Source organism: Vulpes vulpes, chromosome 12 (genome assembly GCF_048418805.1).
Source record: "Vulpes vulpes isolate BD-2025 chromosome 12, VulVul3, whole genome shotgun sequence".
NCBI lineage: Eukaryota > Metazoa > Chordata > Mammalia > Carnivora > Canidae > Vulpes > Vulpes vulpes.
The window spans coordinates 102,077,761-102,100,700 of record NC_132791.1 but is presented as its reverse complement, the minus strand read 5'-3'; the positions used below and the strand labels follow the sequence as shown (position 1 = coordinate 102,100,700).

General features: G+C 46.6%; 2 protein-coding genes across 2 annotated transcripts in view; both read left to right on the top strand.

Annotated features, from left to right (window-relative positions):
- Positions 1-8,234, top strand: part of LOC112920381 (beta-galactosidase-1-like protein 2) — a 57,127-nt gene extending 48,893 nt beyond the window's left edge. Inside the window, exons 15-21 of the mRNA XM_072729290.1 lie at positions 1,857-2,003; positions 4,165-4,236; positions 4,693-4,780; positions 5,674-5,761; positions 6,132-6,243; positions 6,906-7,022; positions 7,134-8,234. Of these exons, the coding sequence (XP_072585391.1) occupies positions 1,857-2,003; positions 4,165-4,236; positions 4,693-4,780; positions 5,674-5,761; positions 6,132-6,243; positions 6,906-7,022; positions 7,134-7,232 (723 nt within the window). The 3' untranslated portion in view covers positions 7,233-8,234. The remainder of the gene's footprint in view (positions 1-1,856; positions 2,004-4,164; positions 4,237-4,692; positions 4,781-5,673; positions 5,762-6,131; positions 6,244-6,905; positions 7,023-7,133) is intronic.
- Positions 8,235-11,304: 3,070 nt separating this feature from the next.
- On the top strand, positions 11,305-15,418 carry LOC112920235 (cullin-associated NEDD8-dissociated protein 1-like). The gene is given in 3 exon segments (XM_072729289.1): positions 11,305-11,745; positions 11,747-11,774; positions 11,776-15,418. Coding segments are annotated over 3 exon segments (3,537 nt in total). The 5' UTR covers positions 11,305-11,536; the 3' UTR covers positions 15,076-15,418.
- The last annotated feature ends 7,522 nt before the right edge of the window (positions 15,419-22,940 follow it).

Here is a 22,940-nt window from a genome sequence, read left to right as displayed (position 1 = left end):
TATTTTTCAAAGTAGTGTTTTTGTTTCCTTCAGGTCAGTGGTGGAACTATTGGGTCATATGGTAGTTCTATTTTTTATTTTTTGATGAGCTGCTCTACTGTTTTCCACAGTGGCTGCCCCAAATTACATTTCCACTAACAGTACATGAGGGTTCCTTTTTCACCACATCCTCATCAATACGCATCCTCTGCCCATTTTTAAATTGAATTATATGTTTTTTTGATGATGATTATACAGGTTCTTTACGTATTTTGGATGTTAGGCCCTTATCAGATAGATCATTTGCAAATACTTTCTCCCAATCAGTAGGTTGCCTTCTCATTTTGTTGAGGGTTTCCTTTTTCATGCAGAAGCTTTTTAGTTTAGTTGAGATTTGATGTAGTTTACTTTACCTTTTGCTTCCCTTGCCTGGGGAGACAGATCCAGGGAAATATTGCTAAGGCTGATGTCCAAGAGTTTACAACCTATATTTTCTTTTAGGAGTATTATAGTTTCAGATCTTACATTTAGGTATTTAATTAAACATTTTGAGTTTATTTTTATGTACAGTATAAGAAAATGGTCCAGGGGCGCCTGGGTGACTCAGTGGCTGAGCATCTGCCTTTGGCTCAGGTCATGATCCTGGAGTCCCTGAGATCAAGCCTGCTTCTCCCTCTGCCTATGTCTCTGCTTCTCTCTCTCTCTCTCTCTCTCTGTCTCATGAATAATTAAATAAAATCTTTAAAAATAAATAATAAACAAACCTTTTTGAAAACCCATTAAACATGTTTTGAACCTATTGTCGTCATTCCTTTTGATATTCCAATTGTCTCATTTCCTTTAAGTTGGCTCCTGTGTCTTGTCTTGACATGAGTTCAATAGCTTTTGATACCTTCTTTGCTTTTTGATCCTCCAGGGTATCTCAAGCTGTGTGGCCCCACAGATTTGGAATGATGTATTTCTCCAAGGCAGTTTGAAAGGCCATGTTTTTGTGCTAAGAAATTTGAACATTTCCCTGAAAGTTGTGGGAAGCTATTTTAAAGCATGGCTTGGAAATCAGATGGACCAGCTTTGCATTTCAGAAAGATTTCTTTGGTATCTGTATGGGGGGTAAAGTAGAGTGGGACCATGCTAGAACACTGAAAATGAGTAGAAATCTACTGAAGTTGAGCTCAGATAACGGGAGTGAAGACGGGTTAGTGACTGGTTGATGGGGGATATTGGTTGATGGGAGGAAGAGGGAGAAACATTGTCTATGCTTTTTACCTTTTTGACTGAATGGTTGGTGTTGCTTTTTGGAAAGGGAAAAGAGTAGGATGGGAAAGTATGGTCAATTGGGAGGTACGGCATTGGAATCATCCTGGGATCCTTGGAAGGAGAAGTCTAACAGACAGTTAACAGATACCGAGTGCTTTAGGTCAGTGTGAGATGAGCAGATTCATGAATAGCCACAGTCAGACCTTGGATTAGGATGATTTCTCTTAGTCTGTGAAGGAACAAGAAGAGAAGAACAAGGCTAGATGGAATCTGGCACGCCCGGGATGGAGTTCCTACGTCTAGCCCAGGCTCTAGCATGACTTGATGAGCAAGTTAGCAGTTCATTCCCTTTCCTTGATTTCAGCTTTTCCATCTGAAAAAGAAAAATACATTAGTGGGTAGCACTTGCAGAGAAACACAAAGTCGGTTTGGAAAACAAAAAAGGGCATTTATAAGTGATACTTAAGCATGCCTATCATTACATATTCCCTTTTTATACTCCTGTCCTCAAGACTCTTGGTGCAATTCCTTTGGAGAAGCAGGCTTTGGGTGCAAGTTTATGAAGTTTTTCTCTCTAGCCTGAATGTGCAGCCCGGTTTTTGTTCCTGTTTCTGCTGCAGCCCATCAGCTCTGTCAAGCCGATCTGCATGGAAAAGCTGTCCGTGAACCAGGGGAGTGGTCAGTCCTCTGGATACGTTCTTTATGAGACTATGATCATCTCTGGTGGCCTCCTTACCACAAAGGGTCATCTTCAAGACCGAGGTCAGGTAGGGCACAACGGACGGGCCCCGGTGGCACTCCTCTGCAAGTGGAACCCCGTGGTATTGCTGAAGGGAGTGTCTCAGTGGTAGTCAAATCTTTTCCACTTTCAAAGAATCATCAGTGTTTCTTACCCTATGTCCCTTCAGTGAAATGTTTGATCTGTAGGCTACCGAGGTGTGTAGCTGTTCCCGGGGAGCCACCGGGTACCCCCGGAGCCCTTGGGAGTTGGTGGAGTTCTTTAAAGGAGACCCGGGCCGAGCTTCGGAAGTGCCTGTGTGGTCTGCAGCATCCCTGCGTTCACGTGGCCCCTTCCAATGGGCTGAGCTCTCATTTAATTCTCAACCGCCCCCCACCCCAGATGTGCCTCAGAGAAGGGAAATGCCTCCCTGAGGGTATTTGACCGAGAGCAGCAGGGCCAAGGGTAACGGTCACCATCGGACTCCAAGCTGGGAGCTGGCGGGTTCCTCGGGTCCCGGACAGACCCTGCTCTTGCCCCCACTGCACCGTCCGTGTCACCTTCTTCCTGAGTTTCAGGTCCCCTGCCCGAGACTCCAGGCCTCCTCGGCCTCCCCGGGGTGCACACCCAGGTCCCTGGTTTGCTGAACATTCCTCTTCACTTAAACACGTTCTACTCGCTTCTCACACTCATCTCCTCTAAAACCAAGCTCATTAGTTCCTAAATAGAGCTCATCTTGTGCCCCTCACATCAGCTCCTGGACTTGCAGCCCCCCCCGTGGGGCACCGCTCCCCTCCCCTCCCTCCAGCCCTGTCCTGGGCCCTGCGTGCCCTGTGCGCTCTGCTGGACCTCACTAGCGCCTCTGGGTCTTGCCCCCGCTCTTAGGGCCCCCAAACTGAGCCCCCTGTTTCAGAGCCACCGTGCCCCTCCTCCTTGCTGCACCCCACTCGCCATACCCCCAGTTTCCCTCCCAAGGAAGGAAATTTCTCAGCAAGCCAGCCCCCCTGCCTGCAGCCTTCTGTTGATTTTTCCTAGTCACCTGTCGTCAGGTTGGTGACCAGTTTGGACCCTGCTGCGGATCAGGACTTGCCGCTCCCTTCTCTGCGCCTCCGTGACATTCCGTCCACAGCTCATGGTAGCTCCCGGAGAGCGTCCTAGTAATTTCTTGGTGTTAACTCTCTGAGCTCCTCAACGGCTGGAGTTGTGCTTTAAGCTTGGTGACCCCTTGACCAAGCCATTCAGTGGGTGTTCAATAAATAAGAGTATGTAAACCTTGTAATTAGACTCTAAATAGGTTACAATGCAAATTCTGTTCTGTATGGTATCAATATTTGTGTTTTTAATATCTGTGGATTTCAATTTTTATAGTTTCCTAGTCAAATTTCATTTGAAAATTATAACCGGACTCAAATAACCTAAGGGGCAAATTTGTATCCTTCTGTGGCCCTGCATGGCTAGAGCCGATTCTTCTAGTGACTACATCTGAGCTTGAAGCAATATAATAGGTAACAGAATAGAGAAGGATTTATATCCAAGTTATTCTTAAAATGGGAAATAGAGATGCCCTGTGGCTCAGCGGTTGAGCATCTGCCTTGGGCCCAGGCCATGACCCTGGGGTCCCGGGATCGAGTCCCATGTCGGGTTCCCTGCATGGAGCCTGCTTCTCCCTCTGCCTCTCTGTCTCTGTCTCTGTGTCTCTCGTGAATAAATAAATAAAATCTTTAAGAGAGAGAGAGAAATAACGGTGGTAGCAGGCTCTTCAGAGAAGAGTCAGGAGAAACCTGGAAGATTGGATCCATTATGGAAGTGAACCCATGCGGGCGAGGCAGACAGATGCCTCCCGTGCCTGGAGCCCCGTCTCCCCTACAGCCATCACTTCTTTCACAATATCCATCCCTTACCTACCTTCCTTTGTCCTCATTCCCTGCAGGTCTCTTCAATTATTCTTTCCCTTCTTGCCCCGTGGTACAGCCAAGCCCAGATTTGGTATATTTGGCATCAGGACGTCCTTCTCTGAACTTTGCCTCCTACATCTCGTGACTGTACTGCTTTGAATGTGTTGTGTCTTTGTGGACGTATAGTCAGCTTGTAATATTCCGGGAGATAAGAGTTAATCATTCCCCTGAACCTGCCATTTCTTTGCTTTCCCAAGGACCATTTTATCCCTTTCCTTCTGAGGACCTAATAGCACACTCTTCTTTCTTTGGCAGGTGTTTGTGGATGACATTTATATAGGGATCCTGGACCATTCCACTAATCATCTGACCATTCCCACGAAAATGGTATATGATCCAGGGTTAATGAACTAATACCCCAGTGCCCAGGCTCAATTGTAAGCGGGGCCTGGCCCTGTGATAGCTTATTGTCTCCTCCATTGTTCTTTGGAATGTTCCTTGCATGAGAACCCAACAGGGGTGCAGGAGAGCTGTTTCTAAAGTATAGGTGTATATGCTTTGGGTGAGCAGAACTCCAACGTGTTGGATATTTGCTGCTCAGAAAACTCTGGGTTTGTCACCAGCCTCAGTAATGTCTTGTGAAATGTTCGAGTGACTTTTCTAAAAAGCCTAGTAAGGGGGTGGGGGTGAGGGTGGGGGTGAGGGTGGGGTGAGTAAGAAGAGCAGGAGCCCAAGGGTTTACCTGGCCAGAGCTGGAGGCCTGCTGCCTGTCAGTCACCCCGACCACAACCTCATCAGAGTGCAGAGGAGACTTAAGAGGTCTGGCGGGTCTGTCTTGGACAGGTCTACAAGAATAACCCAATGCTGCGGATCCTGGTGGAGAATCAAGGCCGCCTTGCCTATGGGCAGGACATCAACAAGGAGAGAAAAGGTGGGATCCCTGGTGGCTCAGCGGTTTAGCACTGCCTTCAGCCCGGGGCGTGATCCTGGGGTTCCGGGATCAAGTCCCACGTCAGGCTCCCCGCATGGAGCCTGCTTCTCCCTCTGCCTGGGCCTCTGCCTCTCTCTCTCTCTCTCTCTCTCTCTCTCTGTGTGTGTGTGTGTGTGTGCTTCTCATGAATAAATAAATAAAATCTTTAAAAAAAGAAAAAAAGGAGAGAAAAGGTGGGCTCCCTTTCTTCCAAGGGTGGAGAAGCTTGAGACCTCGAGGCACTGAATTCCTGTTGCTCCTAATCAGGCTGTGGACAGTCATGGCCCGGTTCATGGCTTGGCAGACAGCAGGGTCCCTCGGCCAGTGAGACAGCCGTATGTAGAGACTATGATGAAGTCTTGCTTTGATGGGAAAGGATGATGGTGCCTTCCCTCAAGGGTGTTCTCTGATTTCCAAGCCAGAGCACTGCCTTTCTCTTCCAGGGGGGTTTGAAGAAAGCTGCAGGAGAAGCTGGTTAGAATCCCTCCCTGGGAACTTTGATTTTTCCTTCTCTGGAGCTCAGTGCCTGCGTCCTGGGCTCCCCCTGGGCTCCTGGGCACAGAGTCACTCATACCTTCCCTCCGCTGCTCCAAGTGTTCTGACTGCTGTGCGGGCCGCACCCGGCAGGAAGTGTGGTGACTTCTGCACAGTTAATGGGGGACGTGCTGGCCCACTCGAAGGGTGCACGTGGGTAGCAGATGGAGGACTTTATGGAAGACCTTGCAGAAACCTTCCACCCGATGAGGCCGGGAACGCATCCTCCTTCGGGGGAACGTTGGCCACAGCCTGTTGACATCTGTGTGTTCCCATCCCTGTTTGCCTTCTTCATGTTCCCTTTATTCCCCCCTCTACAGGTTTAATTGGCGATATCTATCTGAACAATTCTCCTTTAAGAAAATTTAAAATCTACAGCCTGGATATGAAAACTAAATTTCTACGAAGGTGGGTGCCAGACCATTGAGTCCAGGCTCTTGATCAAAGATGGTTCCCATTTAGAGATGGAAAGAAGCTCGGAGGCCACACAGACTAACCCCCTTAGTTTTCAGATAAGAGAGGCAAGATCCGTAGTGTTGAAGGAAATAACCCCGAGTTTCGTAGTTGCTGGGACAGAGTAGGGACCATGCCCTTGTTCGTCCAGCCCCTGGCCTGCTAGTTTTGCTTTTCTTCCGTCTTGCATCGTGCCCCCTAGAGATGTGTTCCTGTGCTATCAGAGGGATGCTAGGCTTGGGCAAAAGGGGGGCTTACCTCAAAAGTCACAACTGCCACACAATGAAGGGCATGACCTTTCCACTGCTGTTTGACTCCCTCTCAGGGACCTTCCTAACATCTGGAAACCAGTCGTATTCAAACATCGGGGCCCTGCCTTCTTCCTTGGTATCCTGAGAATGGGTAATTACCCCAGAGACACTTTCATAAAAATGGAGGTTAGTGATTTTCTCCCCTGCCCATCCTCCCCTCCCCCATCCCCAAAGGATATTTGAAAAAACGCTCCTTGGTGCATGGGCTTGTCCTATGAAAGGAAATGTAAGGTCTCTGGGACACGAGCCACTGCGCAGCCGTCTGGAGGCCGCCCCTTCCCTGGTGTTGACAAGGGTGAGAGGTGGAAACTTAACAACTGTGACAGAGACCTTAGTTTGTTTAAGTGGGGACAACCGTAGACTGCAGCGCGTGAGGAATGTAGTGAATGTGAACCCCCCTGCCCCAGACATAATCCGGGCCCTTTAGGACACACACATCCAGTCTGTGGTGGGGAAGCTGAGATCCTAACGCACACGAAGTTCTGCAGGCCCAGTGTGTTTTGATGAATGCCTGATGGTCCGTGGAAATAATCCCACCCTGGCTTGGGACAGATAAAGGGAGGGGAGTTAGAAGTCAGTGTCGCCCTTCTAGACGCCGAGGTATCAAGCCCACCCCAGGCCAGGGGCAATAGCATAGAACTGTCCAGGCGACATTCTGTTTAAGGGCATGTGTGGTGAGCCACTCCATCGGGGCGTGTCTGTGACCATGATCCGGTGTGTTGATGGAGGGCGTGCGTGTGAGCCCGAGGGTCAATATATCTAGAATCCTCCATTCCAAACTTTTTCAGGGCTGGACAAAAGGTGTAATATTCATCAATGGACAAAATCTGGGACGCTACTGGAATATAGGTCCCCAGGAGACCCTCTACCTTCCAGGACCCTGGCTTCGTCCTGGATCAAATGAAGTAAGCTCCGCCACTACACCCCTCTCATCCCAGTCCACCTTGTTCAGCCTTTGCCTTGCAAAGAGTCAGAACTTGAATCTCACGGCCACCTCACCTTCTTCTTCTTGACAGATTATTGTGTTTGAGGAATTTAAGCCCGGCCTGCAGATCCACTTCACAAATATGTCTCATCTAGGTATGGTTCCCTGGAGGGCAAATTGCAGCATATGAGACCATCCTTCTGGGTCTTTCTAGCTGAGCTGGAGATAAAGAAGATAGAACGTACCGTCTCACGGTAACGTGAGCCCACCTCGATTGCCTTTGCATGGTGGCCAGGTTTTCTCGTATACGCGACACAGCCCTACTCATCACCTCCCATTTCCAAATGACTCAACTAGCTCATTCCTCCAACAGACTAGCTCAACTCCCTGGGCCTCCCTTCCTTCCAGACATTTCCACTGTGCTTTCTGGATCCCTCCCTCATTGTAAACCAAGGTCCCAGCATTTCCCACTTCTTGCCTTTTCTGAAACCCGTTTCCTGCTGCCTGACATGTGCTGTCATGTCTGATGATTCCAAGGCACTTTTTCAAGTACTGTTCCTCAGATTGCCAAAGGGAGGGACCGCATGGCCCAGTCGGCACAGGTGAGAAGGTTGCAGACTCTCTGCCCCTCGTGGATACCTGGTGTCTGTACAGAGCACCCCCCCTCCCCCGATCCTTATGTTGGGAGCAGGATCCAGATGTCCCTTTGGAGAATCACTCACGTTCCCTTCATTAGAGTCTTGGTGGGACTGATAATCACGTTGCCCTTTCTCCCCACCTGCAGCTGTCTCTCCGTGCCGGGGATGGGCATGTGATGCACAGTAGGCCGACCAGACTTTCTTTTCCAGGATATTGACTCTTGAGTGGTGTGACATAACGTAGGAAATGGATTGCGATGAGTCACTTCAACGGTGGGGCTGTGAGCAACCCACCCGTCCTGACACCTCCGTTGCTGCGACTACTTTGGCTTCTCCACCCTCCCAATCCCTGCTTTGGGCTGACCACCCACTTCCTAAGTTGCCAGTATATTCCTCTTTGGGCCTGGGTCAGCTAACTTTTTCTGATGCTCCTAATGAAATCAGCCTACTCCGTGCATGCCCTTTGTCCTGTTGCTACAATAAAGGCTGCTTGACCACCAAATAAAATGCTGAAAAACTGAGATACTCAGAATACTTGACCCCACGAGTGTAAATTTGAAGCAAAAGTGATATTTCAAAGATATCAAATAAAATGTAAATGTTAATGCAGTTCACTTTGTGTTTTCAATGTATTAAAAAAAAAAAAAAAAAAAAAAGGTATTTTGCCTTGGTGCTTCAGCGCTTGTTCCATACCCTTCCACTGGCATTGCCGGGGTCGGGGGGAACCTGCTTCTCTGACATTTATGGCAACCAACTGCCTGATCAGGCGCCTCCTTATCACCGTATTATCCTTTCCCCACCTCTTGGCTACCAGCTTTGGTGTCTGACGTGCAGCTGTGCTCGATTCCATGCTGTGCTCCCAGGCCCTGGGTGCCGCGAGCCGCCCGAGCCATAGTGAGAACACAGGGAGCCACTTCAGTGTTGGGGTGCACCAACTGTGGCACAGCCTGGGCAGGCAGAGGGGAGATCGGAGGCGCTTCACTTTCTAGAGCTGCTGCAGATTGCAGCCTGGGATAAAGTGGCCCTGGGGCTGGCTGGCAGGCTTCTGGGCAGCTTGGGAGGGTAGGACTTGGCACTACATCGGGGGCTGTTGGGAAGGCTAAGCGCGGCCAAAGCAATCGCAGTCAGACCTCAGGCCAGTCACATAAGAGGCTGCGGTCTTCCCAGGGTCAGGACCTGAGTCCACTCTTTTGTCTGCAAATGCCAGGGGCCCAGCAGCACCCATGTGGGCCAGGACTCCTGCAGCCCCAGGAGGTCACGGAACAGGATCTCCCTGCTTGGTTCTCCCTTCAGCGTCTACTCCACTGCCGCACGTCTCAGGCCAAAGCTGCCAGGGGGACACAGCAGGCGGGCAGCAGGGCTCCTTTCTGCTGTCTCTCGCTTCCCCTCCCACATTACCTGGGGAGTATCAGTGGTCCCCCAGGTTAGCCTCGGGCTTCCAGGGAGCATAAGCCTTCATGTGGACATCACCAGGAGGGCCTGTTAAAACATGGATTGCTGGGCTCCCCGGGTGGCTCAGCGGTTTGGCGCCTGCCTTTGGCCTGGGGCATGATCCTGGAGAACCGGGATTGAGTCCCGCATTGGGCTCCTGGCATGAAACCTGCTTCTCCCTCCTCCTGTGTCTCTGCCTCTCTCTTTCTCTCTCTATATCTATCATGAATAAATAAATAAATAAATCTTAAAAAAAAAAAAAAAAAAAAAAAAAACATGGATTGCTGGGCTCCCTGCCCAGAATTTCTGGTTCAGTAGATGTGAAGTGGGGCCTGAGGATTTGCATTTCTACCGAGTTCCCATTTGATGCCAGTTCGGGACCACACTCTGAGCACCTCTGTTAGCAGAATCTCAACCCATCTCAACACTATTACTCTTTTGGGCCAGATCATTCTGGCGGGGGGCAGCCTGATACTGCGGGGTGTTGAACAGCATCCCTGGGCTCTGGGCACTACATCCTGGTAGCACAACCCCTAGTTGGGACGGCTGGAATGTGTGCGGTGTCCCCTGGGGGCAAAATCCCTCCCGGTGAGAAATGCCACCAAGCGAATCGGGTTCTCCCATTTGGAAGCGATGCCTTCCCCACCCCACAGGAAACCGCCAGAGTTAGGGGCCTCGGGGATCAACTCTGTATGAATAAAAGGCAAAGATGACCGAATTGGGGAAATCCTCTTTCAAGACCATAGTCTGTCTATGACTCTGTTTTTCTTCTTCATAATCCTAGTTCTGAATGCTAAACAGATTATTCTTTCTTTTTTGTACTACTTTTAAAAGGAAAATGGATTCCTAGGGTAAACTGGGGTTAAAATCCTATATGGGATTGTCTGAAAAGAAAAATCCCATTACGTTTCTACAAATACTAGTCCCCTTATATTTGTAAACAAACAAGCACAGTATGATGTGATGCTGTGAAAGGTACAGCTCATGACTGGTGTCTGGTCTCCATGATGCCGCAGGGTCCAGCTAATGTAGACATCGTCTCTCCGAATCCATGCTATCCTACTGGAAGAAGCTTTAAGGGTGATGTAATCCGCCCCACCAACCAGATGTGTTAGTGCCTTGGGTAAAATACCAGGTTACCTAATAGCCTAACTGCAATTTCTCTACCCAGGTGAGTTGTGGTGTAAATATTTATCCTTCTTTAATTGTTGTGTCTTTAGAGTCAATCAGTGTTAGACACAGAGACACTCATGCAAAATTTAGGGATTTTGAGTATTTGCACCAATAGTCAAAAAGGGGGAGTAACTCAATGCCTGTTCTGTTCTTCTAAGGGGCAGGTTGAAGAGGTTGGGGATGGACAAAGGTCTGTCCTCTCCTGTACCATACAGATGTCTTTGCAGAGTAGGCAATATTTCAGTCCATAAGCTTCCTGTTAGGAACACATATCTGTTACTGGGAAAGGAGTGGAGAATCTGAAACCATCCTGTAATCTGCTAAAAGCTTAGCTGGTTTCTAGAAGTCCTCCCCCTGCCCTCTCTTTTTAAGCAATCCAAATTTATACAGAAAACACAAGCTCTGCTCAGTTTTTGACAAATGCATGGAAGGAGAGAAAGTTAATCAATCTGGGAACCTGGAAGGTCTTTATATTTGTTGTCCTCTGGAACCTTGCTGTCCCCGCAGGTGATACCTTGCTCTCCATGGCTGTGCCAAGGTAACGCTATCCTGGGACATACCTGCAGCCAGTCCCAACCCTCCCCACTCCCCAACCCCCCCACCCTCCACCTGAAGTCGAGGTGGTAACTGACTTCTCGTCCTCAGCTTACTAATATTTGGATGAGCAAATGTCTCACGAGTTCGGACTGACCAGGAGAATCCCGAGTGGCAGCCCTCCGTACTCTGAAGATACAACACCACCAACCCAACAGAGGCCCTTGTCTTCTGGAAACAGGAGAGGTGGATTCACTTGTCACCTACCCATCAGAGCACCGCCCTCTGAAGTCACTTTAGGAGCTATTGCCCCTGGACCAGGGGGCAGACCCCCAGGACTGTGTAGCACAGACCGGAAGGGAGGCTCCTCAGGAAGGCAGGACAGGCAGTGGTGCCCCCAGATGGGTTGCGTCTCTGCTTGATTTCACTACTTGCAGTAAGACTCCTTCCAATAGGCCCCCGCCCCCGCCCCCGCCCCGGAGCGAGGTGGGCGGGCTCTGGCCGCCTGCCCGGGGGAGCGAGCGCGGAGAGCGCGGGAGCGAGGCCGGCCGAGCGGAGGCGTCGGCTCCCCGCGGCCCATGAGCGCGCCCCGCCGCCGTCGTTAGGCCCAGGGACAGGCGCCGCGCCCCTGCGAGCGGGAGCCGCCGCGAGCGACACGACGAGCCCGGCCTCCGCGGCGGCACCGGCAGCGCCAGCGGGCGGGACCCAGGCCGCCAACATGGCGAGCGCCTCCTACCACATCTCCAGTCTGCTGGAGAAAATGACATCCAGCGACAAGGACTTCAGGTTTACGGCTACAAATGATTTGATGACAGAACTGCAGAAAGATTCCACCAAGTTGGACGATGATAGTGAAAGGAAAGTAGTGAAAATGATTTTGAAGTTACTGGAAGATAAAAATGGAGAGGTACAGAATTTAGCTGTCAAATGGCTCTGCATTAGCTGCTAATGTATGTAAAAAAGATTACTGGACGTCTTACCAGTGCAATAGCGAAGCAGGAAGATGTCTCTGTTCAGCTAGAAGCCTTGGATATTATGGCTGATATGTTGAGCAGGCAAGGAGGACTTCTTGTTAATTTCCATCCTTCGATTCTGACCTGTCTGCTCCCCCAGTTGACCAGCCCTAGACTTGCAGTGAGGAAAAGAACCATTATTGCTCTTGGCCATCTGGTTATGAGCTGTGGAAATATAGTGTTTGTAGATCTTATTGAACATCTCTTGTCAGAATTGTCCAAAAATGATTCCATGTCAACAACAAGAACCTACATACAGTGTATTGCCGCAATTAGTAGGCAAGCTGGTCATAGAATAGGTGAATACCTTGAGAAGATCATTCCTTTGGTGGTAAAATTTTGTAATGTAGATGACGATGAATTAAGAGAGTACTGCATTCAAGCCTTTGAGTCATTTGTGAGAAGATGTCCTAAGGAAGTATATCCTCATGTTTCTACCATTATAAATATTTGTCTTAAATATCTTACCTATGATCCAAATTATAATTATGATGATGAAGATGAAGATGAGAATGCCATGGATGCAGATGGTGGAGATGATGACGACCAAGGGAGTGATGATGAATACAGTGACGACGATGACATGAGTTGGAAAGTGAGACGTGCAGCTGCCAAGTGCTTGGATGCTGTAGTTAGCACAAGGCATGAAATGCTTCCAGAATTCTACAAGACTGTTTCCCCTGCACTGATATCCAGATTTAAAGAGCGTGAAGAGAATGTAAAGGCAGATGTTTTTCATGCATACCTTTCTCTTTTGAAGCAAACTTGTCCTGTACAAAGTTGGCTATGTGACCCCGATGCCATGGAGCAGGGAGAAACACCCTTAACCATGCTTCAGAGTCAGGTTCCCAACATTGTTAAAGCTCTGCACAAACAGATGAAAGAAAAAAGTGTGAAGACCCGACAGTGTTGTTTTAACATGTTAACTGAACTGGTAAATGTACTACCTGGGGCGCTAACGCAACACATTCCTGTACTTGTACCAGGAATCATTTTCTCACTGAATGACAAATCAAGCTCATCAAATTTGAAGATTGATGCTTTGTCGTGTCTGTATGTAATCCTTTGTAACCACTCTCCTCAAGTCTTCCATCCTCACGTTCAGGCTTTGGTTCCTCCAGTGGTGGCTTGTGTTGGAGACCCATTTTACAAGATTACATCTGAAGCACTTCTTGTTACCCAACAGCTTGTCAAAGTAATTCGTCCTTTAGATCAGCCTTCCTCGTTTGATGCAACTCCTTATATCAAAGATCTATTTACCTGTACCATTAAGAGGTTAAAAGCAGCTGACATTGATCAGGAGGTCAAGGAAAGGGCTATTTCCTGTATGGGACAAATTATTTGCAACCTTGGAGACAATTTGGGTTCTGATTTGCCCAATACACTTCAGATTTTCTTGGAGAGACTAAAGAATGAAATTACTCGGTTAACTACAGTGAAGGCGTTGACACTGATTGCTGGGTCGCCTTTGAAGATAGATTTGAGGCCTGTCCTGGGAGAAGGGGTTCCTATCCTTGCTTCATTTCTCAGGAAAAACCAGAGAGCTTTGAAACTGGGTACCCTTTCTGCCCTAGATATTCTAATTAAAAACTATAGTGACAGCTTGACAGCTGCCATGATTGATGCAGTTCTAGACGAGCTCCCACCTCTTATCAGTGAAAGTGATATGCATGTTTCACAGATGGCTATCAGTTTTCTTACCACACTGGCAAAAGTGTATCCCTCCTCCCTTTCAAAGATAAGTGGATCCATTCTCAATGAACTTATTGGACTTGTGAGATCACCTTTATTACAGGGGGGAGCTCTTAGCGCCATGCTAGACTTTTTCCAAGCTCTGGTTGTCACTGGAACAAATAATCTAGGATACATGGATTTGTTGCACATGCTGACTGGTCCCGTTTATTCTCAGAGCACAGCTCTTACTCACAAGCAGTCTTACTATTCTATTGCCAAATGTGTAGCTGCCCTTACTCGAGCATGCCCTAAAGAAGGACCAGCTGTAGTAGGTCAGTTTATTCAAGATGTCAAGAACTCAAGGTCTACAGATTCCATTCGTCTCTTAGCTCTGCTTTCTCTCGGAGAAGTTGGGCATCATATTGACTTAAGTGGGCAGCTGGAACTAAAATCTGTAATATTAGAAGCCTTCTCATCTCCTAGTGAAGAAGTTAAATCAGCGGCCTCCTATGCTTTAGGCAGCATTAGTGTGGGCAATCTTCCTGAGTATCTACCATTTGTCTTACAAGAAATAACCAGTCAACCCAAAAGGCAGTATCTTCTGCTTCATTCTTTGAAGGAAATTATTAGCTCTGCATCAGTAGTGGGCCTTAAACCGTATGTTGAAAACATCTGGGCCTTATTGCTAAAGCACTGTGAGTGTGCAGAAGAAGGAACCAGAAATGTTGTTGCTGAATGTCTAGGGAAACTCACTCTAATTGATCCAGAAACTCTCCTTCCACGGCTTAAGGGGTATTTGATATCAGGTTCATCATATGCCTGAAGCTCAGTGGTTACAGCTGTGAAATTTACTATTTCTGATCACCCACAACCTATTGATCCACTGTTAAAGAACTGCATAGGTGATTTCCTGAAAACATTGGAAGACCCAGATTTGAATGTAAGAAGAGTAGCCTTGGTCACATTCAATTCAGCGGCACATAATAAACCATCATTAATACGGGATCTTCTAGATTCTGTCCTGCCACATCTTTATAATGAAACAAAAGTTAGAAAGGAGCTGATAAGAGAGGTAGAAATGGGTCCATTTAGGCATACAGTTGATGACGGACTGGATATCAGAAAGGCAGCTTTTGAGTGTATGTACACACTTTTAGATAGTTGCCTTGATAGGCTAGATATCTTTGAGTTCCTAAATCATGTTGAAGATGGGTTGAAGGACCATTACGATATTAAGATGCTAACATTTTTAATGTTGGTGAGACTCTCCACCCTTTGTCCAAGTGCAGTACTGCAGAGGTTGGACCGACTTGTTGAGCCGTTACGTGCCACATGTACAACTAAGGTGAAGGCAAACTCAGTAAAGCAGGAGTTTGAAAAGCAAGATGAACTAAAGCGATCTGCCATGAGAGCAGTAGCAGCATTGCTAACCATTCCAGAAGCAGAGAAGAGTCCGCTGATGAGCGAATTCCAGTCCCAGATCAGTTCTAACCCTGAGCTGGCGGCCATCTTTGAAAGTATCCAGAAAGATTCATCATCTACTAACTTGGAATCAATGGACACTAGTTAGATGTTTGTTCAACATGGGGACCATTACATTGACCATATGATGCACTGAATTGACAGGTTAATCATAAGACATGGAAAGAAGTGTTTAAGGCTTCAAAATGTTCCATATTTTTTTTCCTTCATGGAGACAGTTTGGCTTTCTTCCATTGTTGTTTTTGTAGCATTTCCTTCAGAAACATGTATTTCCACAATCTCCAGAGGTTGTAAAACCACTAATGTCTTAGTGGTTAGGGCAACATTTAAAAAAAATGGAAACTAAAAGTTAGGATTTATGGAGATAGGGTCCAGTATCTATTTGCCCTGTAATGTTTAGGATTAAAATGTTAAAATTTTGTGACCATGAATTTCTTTCTTTTATAAATGTTCTTTTAAAAACCAAAAATTCTGCAAGATGAAAACCATGTTTTTCTTGTATAACTTTTTGTTTCAGCAACATAAATTGATTTTTAGCTGGCAAAAAAAAAAAAAAAAAAAAAGACTCCTTCCAATAAAAGCAGGGCATTTCCTTTTGATATTTTGCTTACTGAAACCCATGAAAAAGAAGAGTGAACCCACATCTCCTGGAAAGAAGAGATTAAAGATTAGAAGATCCTAGACAGGTCGAGGATCCGGACAGACTTAAGAAAGGAGCTTAATGCTCTTGACCTGTGTAAGACAGTAGTTCTTCAGTTTGGGTGTATATCAGCTCACCTGGGCAGCTGCTGAAAAACAGCAGTCCAGGCTTACTGAAGCAGCATGGGGCCTACGCTTCGTAGTCTTACCGCATTCCCCAGGTGATGCTGATAAACTGAAATTTGAGAACATTGCTTTAAGGCACTAAGGTACTAAACTTCTAAACTTGGCTGCACATTGAGACCCTCTGGGGCAGTTATAAAAATGATGTTTAGGTCCCATCTCCAGAGGATTTGGTAGGTATGTATACCTATCAAATATACACTATCTCTGCATATCACTATACTCTGCAAGTATAGTGCAGATATTGAGTTAAAACAATATTTAATTATTAATTCACTTAATAAAATCAATAAGCTCTCACTGTTTTATGAAAAAAAATTTAAAGTGTACTCTTAAAAAGTTCAGTGAGAAATATATCATTGTTTTACATCTTGGCTGGATTGGGTGAAAGTTGGATTCTCAGATAGGCTTCTAGATTCAATCTGTTGTGATACGTTGTTTTGATTGAAGCATATGAAGAAAATCCAGCCATCTGTAACTTGCAAAAGGAAGAGTATTTTAATAGCCTTACCAGGCAACTATCATGGATGTTCTTTGGTATTACACCAAAATTTTACAAGAGGTAGTTTCTTAATGATTAGTAGAAATGTGGAATCTAAAATCACATAAACTTCTTGAGCTCAGTTACATTAAGATCCACTGGTCTACTTGGCACGGACCTTTCACTCAAGAATGATCTAGTAACATCATGCGCTGGTTCGCTGAATTATTCCAATCTTCAAAATATTGGCACATTTCATCATCAAATAGAAAAAACCCACAGTTGTTAATATCATCACCAATGTCACAGATGTCTTTCAAGATCTGAGGAGCTGTCAAGGTACTGGTGGTGGACACAAGTTTTCCAAAATACTAATTTTTACCGTCAGTTGTTATCCTTCAAGTGACAGCTTCACTTCATTCTTTTTTCTCTCTTTTTATTTTTTTTAATTTTATTTATTTATTCATGAGAGACACAGGGAGAGAGGCACAGACACAGGCAGAGGGAGAAGCAGGCTCCATGCAGGGAGCCCGACGTGGGACTCGATCCCAGGTCTCCAGGATCACTCCCTGAACCGAAGGCGGGGCTAAACCGCTGTCACCCGGGCTGCCCATATTCTCTCTTTTTAAATAAAAGTTTTATTGAGACATAATTTACATAACATAAAATTAATCCTTTTAAAATGTAAAATTGAGTGGCTTTTAGTATATTGAGAGTTGTGTTGCCACCACTACCATCTAACTCTAGAGCGTGTTCATAGCCTCCATACCCATAGTGTCACCTCCCGTGTCCTCCTCCTCCCAGCCCCTGGCCACCACTAGTCTGCTGTCTATCTCCATGGATTTGCCTATTCTGGATGTTTCATGTAAATAGAATCCTACACTATGTGGTCTTTGTGATTGATTTCTTTCACTTACTATCATGTTTTCAAGGTTCATCCATGTTGTAGCAAGTATCAGAATTTCGTTCATGGGGCACATTGGTGGTGCAGTTAAGCATCTGACTCTTTTTTTTTTTTTAAGATTTTATGTATTTATTCATGAGAGACACACAGAGAGAGACACAGAGAGAGGCAGAGACACAGGCAGAGGGAGAAGCAGGCTCCATGCAAGGAGCCCAACGCAGGACTTGATCCGGGGTCTCTAGGATCACACCCTGGGCTGAAGGCAGTGCTGAAGCTCTGGGTCATTCGGGCTGCCCAAAATCATTTTTTTAAAAATGAATTTCATTGATTATTTTGGCTGAAGAATATTCTATTGTATGGATAGACCACATTTTGTTCATCCTTCCATCAGTTGGTAGACACTTAGGTTGTTTCCACTCTTGGGCTATTGTGAATAGTGCTGCTTTGGACACTCACGTGTGAGTTTTTTTGTGTGGACACGTATTTTCATTCCTCCTGGGAGCAGAGCTGCTGGGTCATATAGTAACTCTATGTTGAACATCTTAAGGAGCCACCAGACTTTTTACACGCTTCGTAAAGACATTTCTCCGTAGCCTCCTTGGCCCCACTCCCCACTCCACCCTTAAATCCTGATACCTGCCCTCCGTCACTGGGCGGCTGTTTCCTTCCACACCAGGTCAGCTAACGTGGTCATTACTTCTTTGCATATTTTGTGGGTTGGGCTGGGAAACTTGCTAGTATAGATCTTGTCAGGCAACAGGAGACAGAACCGCTGTATTTTTCTCTATTTTAATAATTTTTAAAAGTATGCACAAAAAATTCTTTCAATGCTTAATGCATATGCAAAAGACATTGCAATTAACGATTCTGTCTACATGTGAGAAAAACAAAATATTAGGAAAGAGAAGACTCTGGGGTTGTTGCAATTCCAAAATAAGTAATTTACTGTATTTAGCTCCTGGTAAACAGGTAATCAATGTTTCCTTCTGCTCCCCAAGACATAACATGAGAGACTCCCGGGAAAGGAAAGGAATAGAACACCTCGCAGACATGCTGATGTGGCAAAATTTACGCTAGAGTTTTAATTCCTATTATGCTAAGGAGAAATTTTATTTACGAAAAATCCTAGAGACAACAAATACTGAAAAACCCCCAAACCCCACAAATGGAAGAGTTGTTACTTGGCACATGCTTCTAGTTAGATTGAAATTTCTGGCTTTCATTCCATTACTTCAAAAAGCTTTGTAGAGCATCAGGGAATCCCGGACATTATTTAAAAGGCAGAAAGTGAAGGTGAAGAACCTTCTTCTACTGGTTCAGATTTTGAGTGAGCTGCTGTTATTTTAATCTTAAAATGGAAACGCATCCATTCTGCTTTCAGAGCTCGGAGCGCAGAGGCATCCAAGCCTGTCGTAAGCGCCGACCCTGGAACAAACACTACCCAAGTATTAAAGAACCAGAGTCAGGATCATGTGAAACTGGTCTGAGCGGACTCAGACAGACTTGTTTTACTGCAAGCCCAGCACCCCCTCCAGTGCACCCTGGGCCTTAAAACTGCATCATGTTGACCTAATGACTGACATCATCCATTGGGTGACATTTCTCAGAACAGATCATCAGAGGGGCAGCCCCAGTAGCTCAGCGGTTTAGCGCTGCCTTCGGCCCAGGGCAGGACCCTGGAGACCCCGGATCGAGTCCCACGTCGGGCTCCCTGCGTGGAGCCTGCTTCTTCCTCTGCCTCTATCTCTGCCTCTCTCGCTCTCTCTCTCTCATGAATAAATAAATAAATAAAATCTTAAAAAAAAAAAAAAAGGAACAGATCATCAGAGAAGAGAAGGAAGCTGCACTGTAGATGACAGCACGTACAGGCAAGTAAGGTAAATGAATGGAGTCTCTCAGACTTGCCCATTCAGGGCAGTGGCCACTGAGGGAGTCGGGGCTACAGATAGGCTTTTTATTTCTGATCCTTAAGAAAGCATCCTTCTTTGGGCACTCCAGAAACATTACGTGGTCCCCAAGCACAGCTGATTGAGAAAGGACGGGCATTGAATGAGGACAAAATCCAAGACCCAATTTCCTAAGTGACCATCTTAGGAAAAATCCCTGGGCTGCAGCCTGAAGACACTTTATACAACCACTTATATAGCTGGTCCTTTAGCCACTAACTATAGAGGAAAAAGCCTTGCACCTGATTGACCTCTGAAAAATTCTAGACAATACATCTCACACTAGGGGATTTTGCTAATGAACTATTGTCAGTCACTAGACAGCCAAATTCACCGGGACGCCCTACAGCCAAGAGCCTTGTAAGCAGTCGAGGAGAGAGTAAATCCATCCCTGCCCCGATCGCCTCTTCTCCGACTCCGCAGAATCACAGGCATTTGTGGCCACCTCAGGGTCGATGGGAATCTTGGAATAAGGCTCCACTGGCATTATTGGTCTCTGTGCTTTTGGGCTTGAGGACTTCTTCCTTTTTCTGAGAAGCTGTGGAACAGTCAGGAATATTTGACCCAGCGCTTACATCATGAAGATGGCCTCTCATGGGGCACCTGGGTGGCTCCGACAGTTACGTGTCTGCCTTTGGCTCAGGCCATGATCTCTGGGTCCTGACACTGAGTCCTGCATAGGGGTCCCTGCTCAGTGGGAGGGCTGCTTCTCCCTCTGTCTCTACCCCCTCCCCCTGCGCCCCTGTCTCTATTTCTCAATAAATAAATAAAATATTTTCTTTAAAAAGAAAATGGTCCTCTTACAACTACATTTCCACCCAGTAAAAAATAAATTAAAAAAGTTCCACTGTGATATGAAATTCATACATCCTATTATGAGCTACCCTTGCCCTCAAAGAGCAGCATCACCTTACTATACAGAGGTCTCTCCTCAACCCAAGCTACCCTTGCTTATTACTGGATCGGGATCTTGTCTATAAGATTTAACACCTGAAAAAAAAAAAAAAAAAAAAAAAGATTTAACACCTGAAAAGACAGCCTGGTTCACAGGTGAAATGCTTTGCATGCTCCTGGGGTTCTGGGATCGAGTTCCGCATTGGGCTTCCCACAGGGAGCCTGCTTCTCCCTCTGCCTGTGTCTCTGCCCCTCTCTCTGTGTCTCTCATGAATAAATAAAATATTAAAAAAAAAAAAGAATTTGCAACCATCTAACCTAGAGGTGATGAGTAGCTAATACCCCCACAGCACTGGATGCTTCTGTTGCAGGATTGCAGGGTTCTTATCTCACGGGGTAGGAGAACGAATCTCACAGACACAAAAGCGTGAAGTGAAAGTTTATTAAGTGAAGTGAGAACGGAAAGGAAAGTAAAAGCTCTCTAGAGTGAGAGGGGTCCTGAATGAGTTGCCACTGAGGGTTCTTAGGCCTTTTATTGAAAACTTGACCCCCCCCCCCAAAAAAAAAAACAGAAAAGAAAGAAAGAAAGAAAAAAAAAAAGAAAACTTGACCAAGAAGCTTGTGGCCTTGAGATTCTTGTGCCGTCTTGGTTTGAGCAACGACCATTGATAACACCCTTCATGACTTACTTCTTTGAGGTCTGGTATTTTCTGTGATTACAGTGTAGCCACCAAAGAAAAACACTTCCTAACAGCCAGGGCCGGGTGGCCTGGTCTATTCCCTTATCTCATGTTGGGTCTGTCTTAGTGCTTCTGCCTGCCAGGAATAATAGTTTCAGAGCCTAGGCAGGAGCCCCCTATCTCTCCCTTCCTATACTTTCCTTACTTTCACAGTGGACTGATTTTTCAAATGGTGTTCTTGCCTCAGAGCAAAGGCTGAAGACCTCTACACAGACCAGTGGACCAATAATAATATCTTAGCTGTCATCTAGGGCTGGATTATGAAAGACCTCCCTATGGAAACAGATGCAGTTCACTAGGTACTGTCTTTATGTGACGTGTGCATAGAACAATGCACGTGTGCATGAAGCAATTTCATCTAAAGAAAGGTATCTTGTGATTTGAAGGGGCACGTGCACCCCAATGTTTATAGAAGCAATGTCCACAATGGCCCAAATATGGAAAGAATGCAGATGTCCATCGACAGATGAATGGACAAAGAAGATGTGATCTATATACACACAATGGAACATTACTCAGCCATCAAAAAGAATGAAGAGATCTTGCTATTTGCAATGATGTGGACAGAGCTAGAGGGTATTAGGCTAAGCAGAATAAGTCAGTCAGAGAAAGACAAAGACCATATGATCTCACTCCTGTGTGGAATTTAAGAAACAAAACAGGTGAACATAGGGGAAGGGAAGGAAAAATAAAATGAAAATTGAGCGGGAGGCAAACCATAAGAGACACTGAACTCCAGGAAACAAGTAGGGTTGCTGAAGAGGAGGTCGCTGGGGGGAAGTGACAATTGGGTAACAGGCAGTAAGGAGGGAATGTGATGGAGCATTGGGTGTCAGACGCAACTGATGAATCACTAAATTCTACCTCTGAGACTAAAAAAAAAAAAGGTGTCTGGACTGACAAAGCCAAACGTGTACAACCATCATGTCTATTATGAAACTGCCGCAGAAGACTGAGAGCCCTCAAGACAGTTCTTTTGACCCGTGTGGGAGCTACGCTGTTCTCTCCAAGGGCAGCCCCATGGAGTAAGCTCGCCTGGGCCTCATCAGTCATGTAGGTGTCACATGTAGCCATAGCACCCTCCTTGGCTCAGCTCCCAGGGGCCCAGAACTCAGGAGCTGGGGAATAATGAGAATTTGAGAAGGAACAGAACATTTCTCTTCCTTTTTTTATAGCAAAGTACCCACTTTTTTTTTTTTCCTTTGTGCCTGTTCAGTCTCAGCAGACAGACGGATACAGATCACACTGTGCTTTCTTTGATGTCAGTGGATGGTCTGACAGCTCATATCAGTCAGAACTGAGACCTGCCTGGAAAAACTTGAACCCGGACATTGACTGCCTCAGGTTGTCCTCTGGCCACCTGCTTTGGCTTCTTCGGTCACTTGTACTAACAGCAGGACAATGGTGGAACTAATTGCTCTGGACAAAAGGACTGGCTTATTTTTAAGAGGGGATGATAAGGGCAGCCCAGGGGGCTCAGCAGTTTAGCGCCTCCTTTGGCCCAGGGCCTGACCCTGGAGTCCCGGGATCCAGTCTGACGTCCGGCTCCCGGCAGGGAGCCTGCTTCTCCCTCCTCCTGTGTCTCTGCCTCTCTCTCTCCCTGTGTCTCTCATGAATAAATAAATAAATAATCTTAAAAAAAAAGAGGGGACGATAAACTTTAGTTGGTTGGCCATATGTACGTCAGAGCTCGAAAGGTGGGCTGGGACAAAGGTGGAGTGAGAAACTCTCTCTTTTCCTATTGCAGAAATGGGACTAAGAGCTGCACGCAGCCTTCGCCCCCGTGGCGGGCACTAACTCATCATGAGGACACTCGTGCTGGGTATGTCCAGCGGTCGGTCGCAGAGCGTGGGGCCATCGGTGTCTCACTCCTGGGCGGAGCTGCGGGAAGCAGTGTGCTCCGCATCAGTGACAAACGGCACAGATAGTAACTCTATTTAATGAGGACGCGGCGGTGGGTTTAGAGGCGGTCGATCTGAGTGCCCTGGAGCTCCTGTTCTCCTAGCGGCTCGTTAGCTTAGCAGAAAGCTGGCCCGACACGCCTCAGGTGGCTTCACCGACGACGGCCACGGGCGGCCATGGGCTGGCGTCCCCCGCAGAGTTTTCTAAGGTCACTTCTTGCACCAGAGAACATCCCTTATCTGCAGGGTGTGGTGGTTTCCCGCC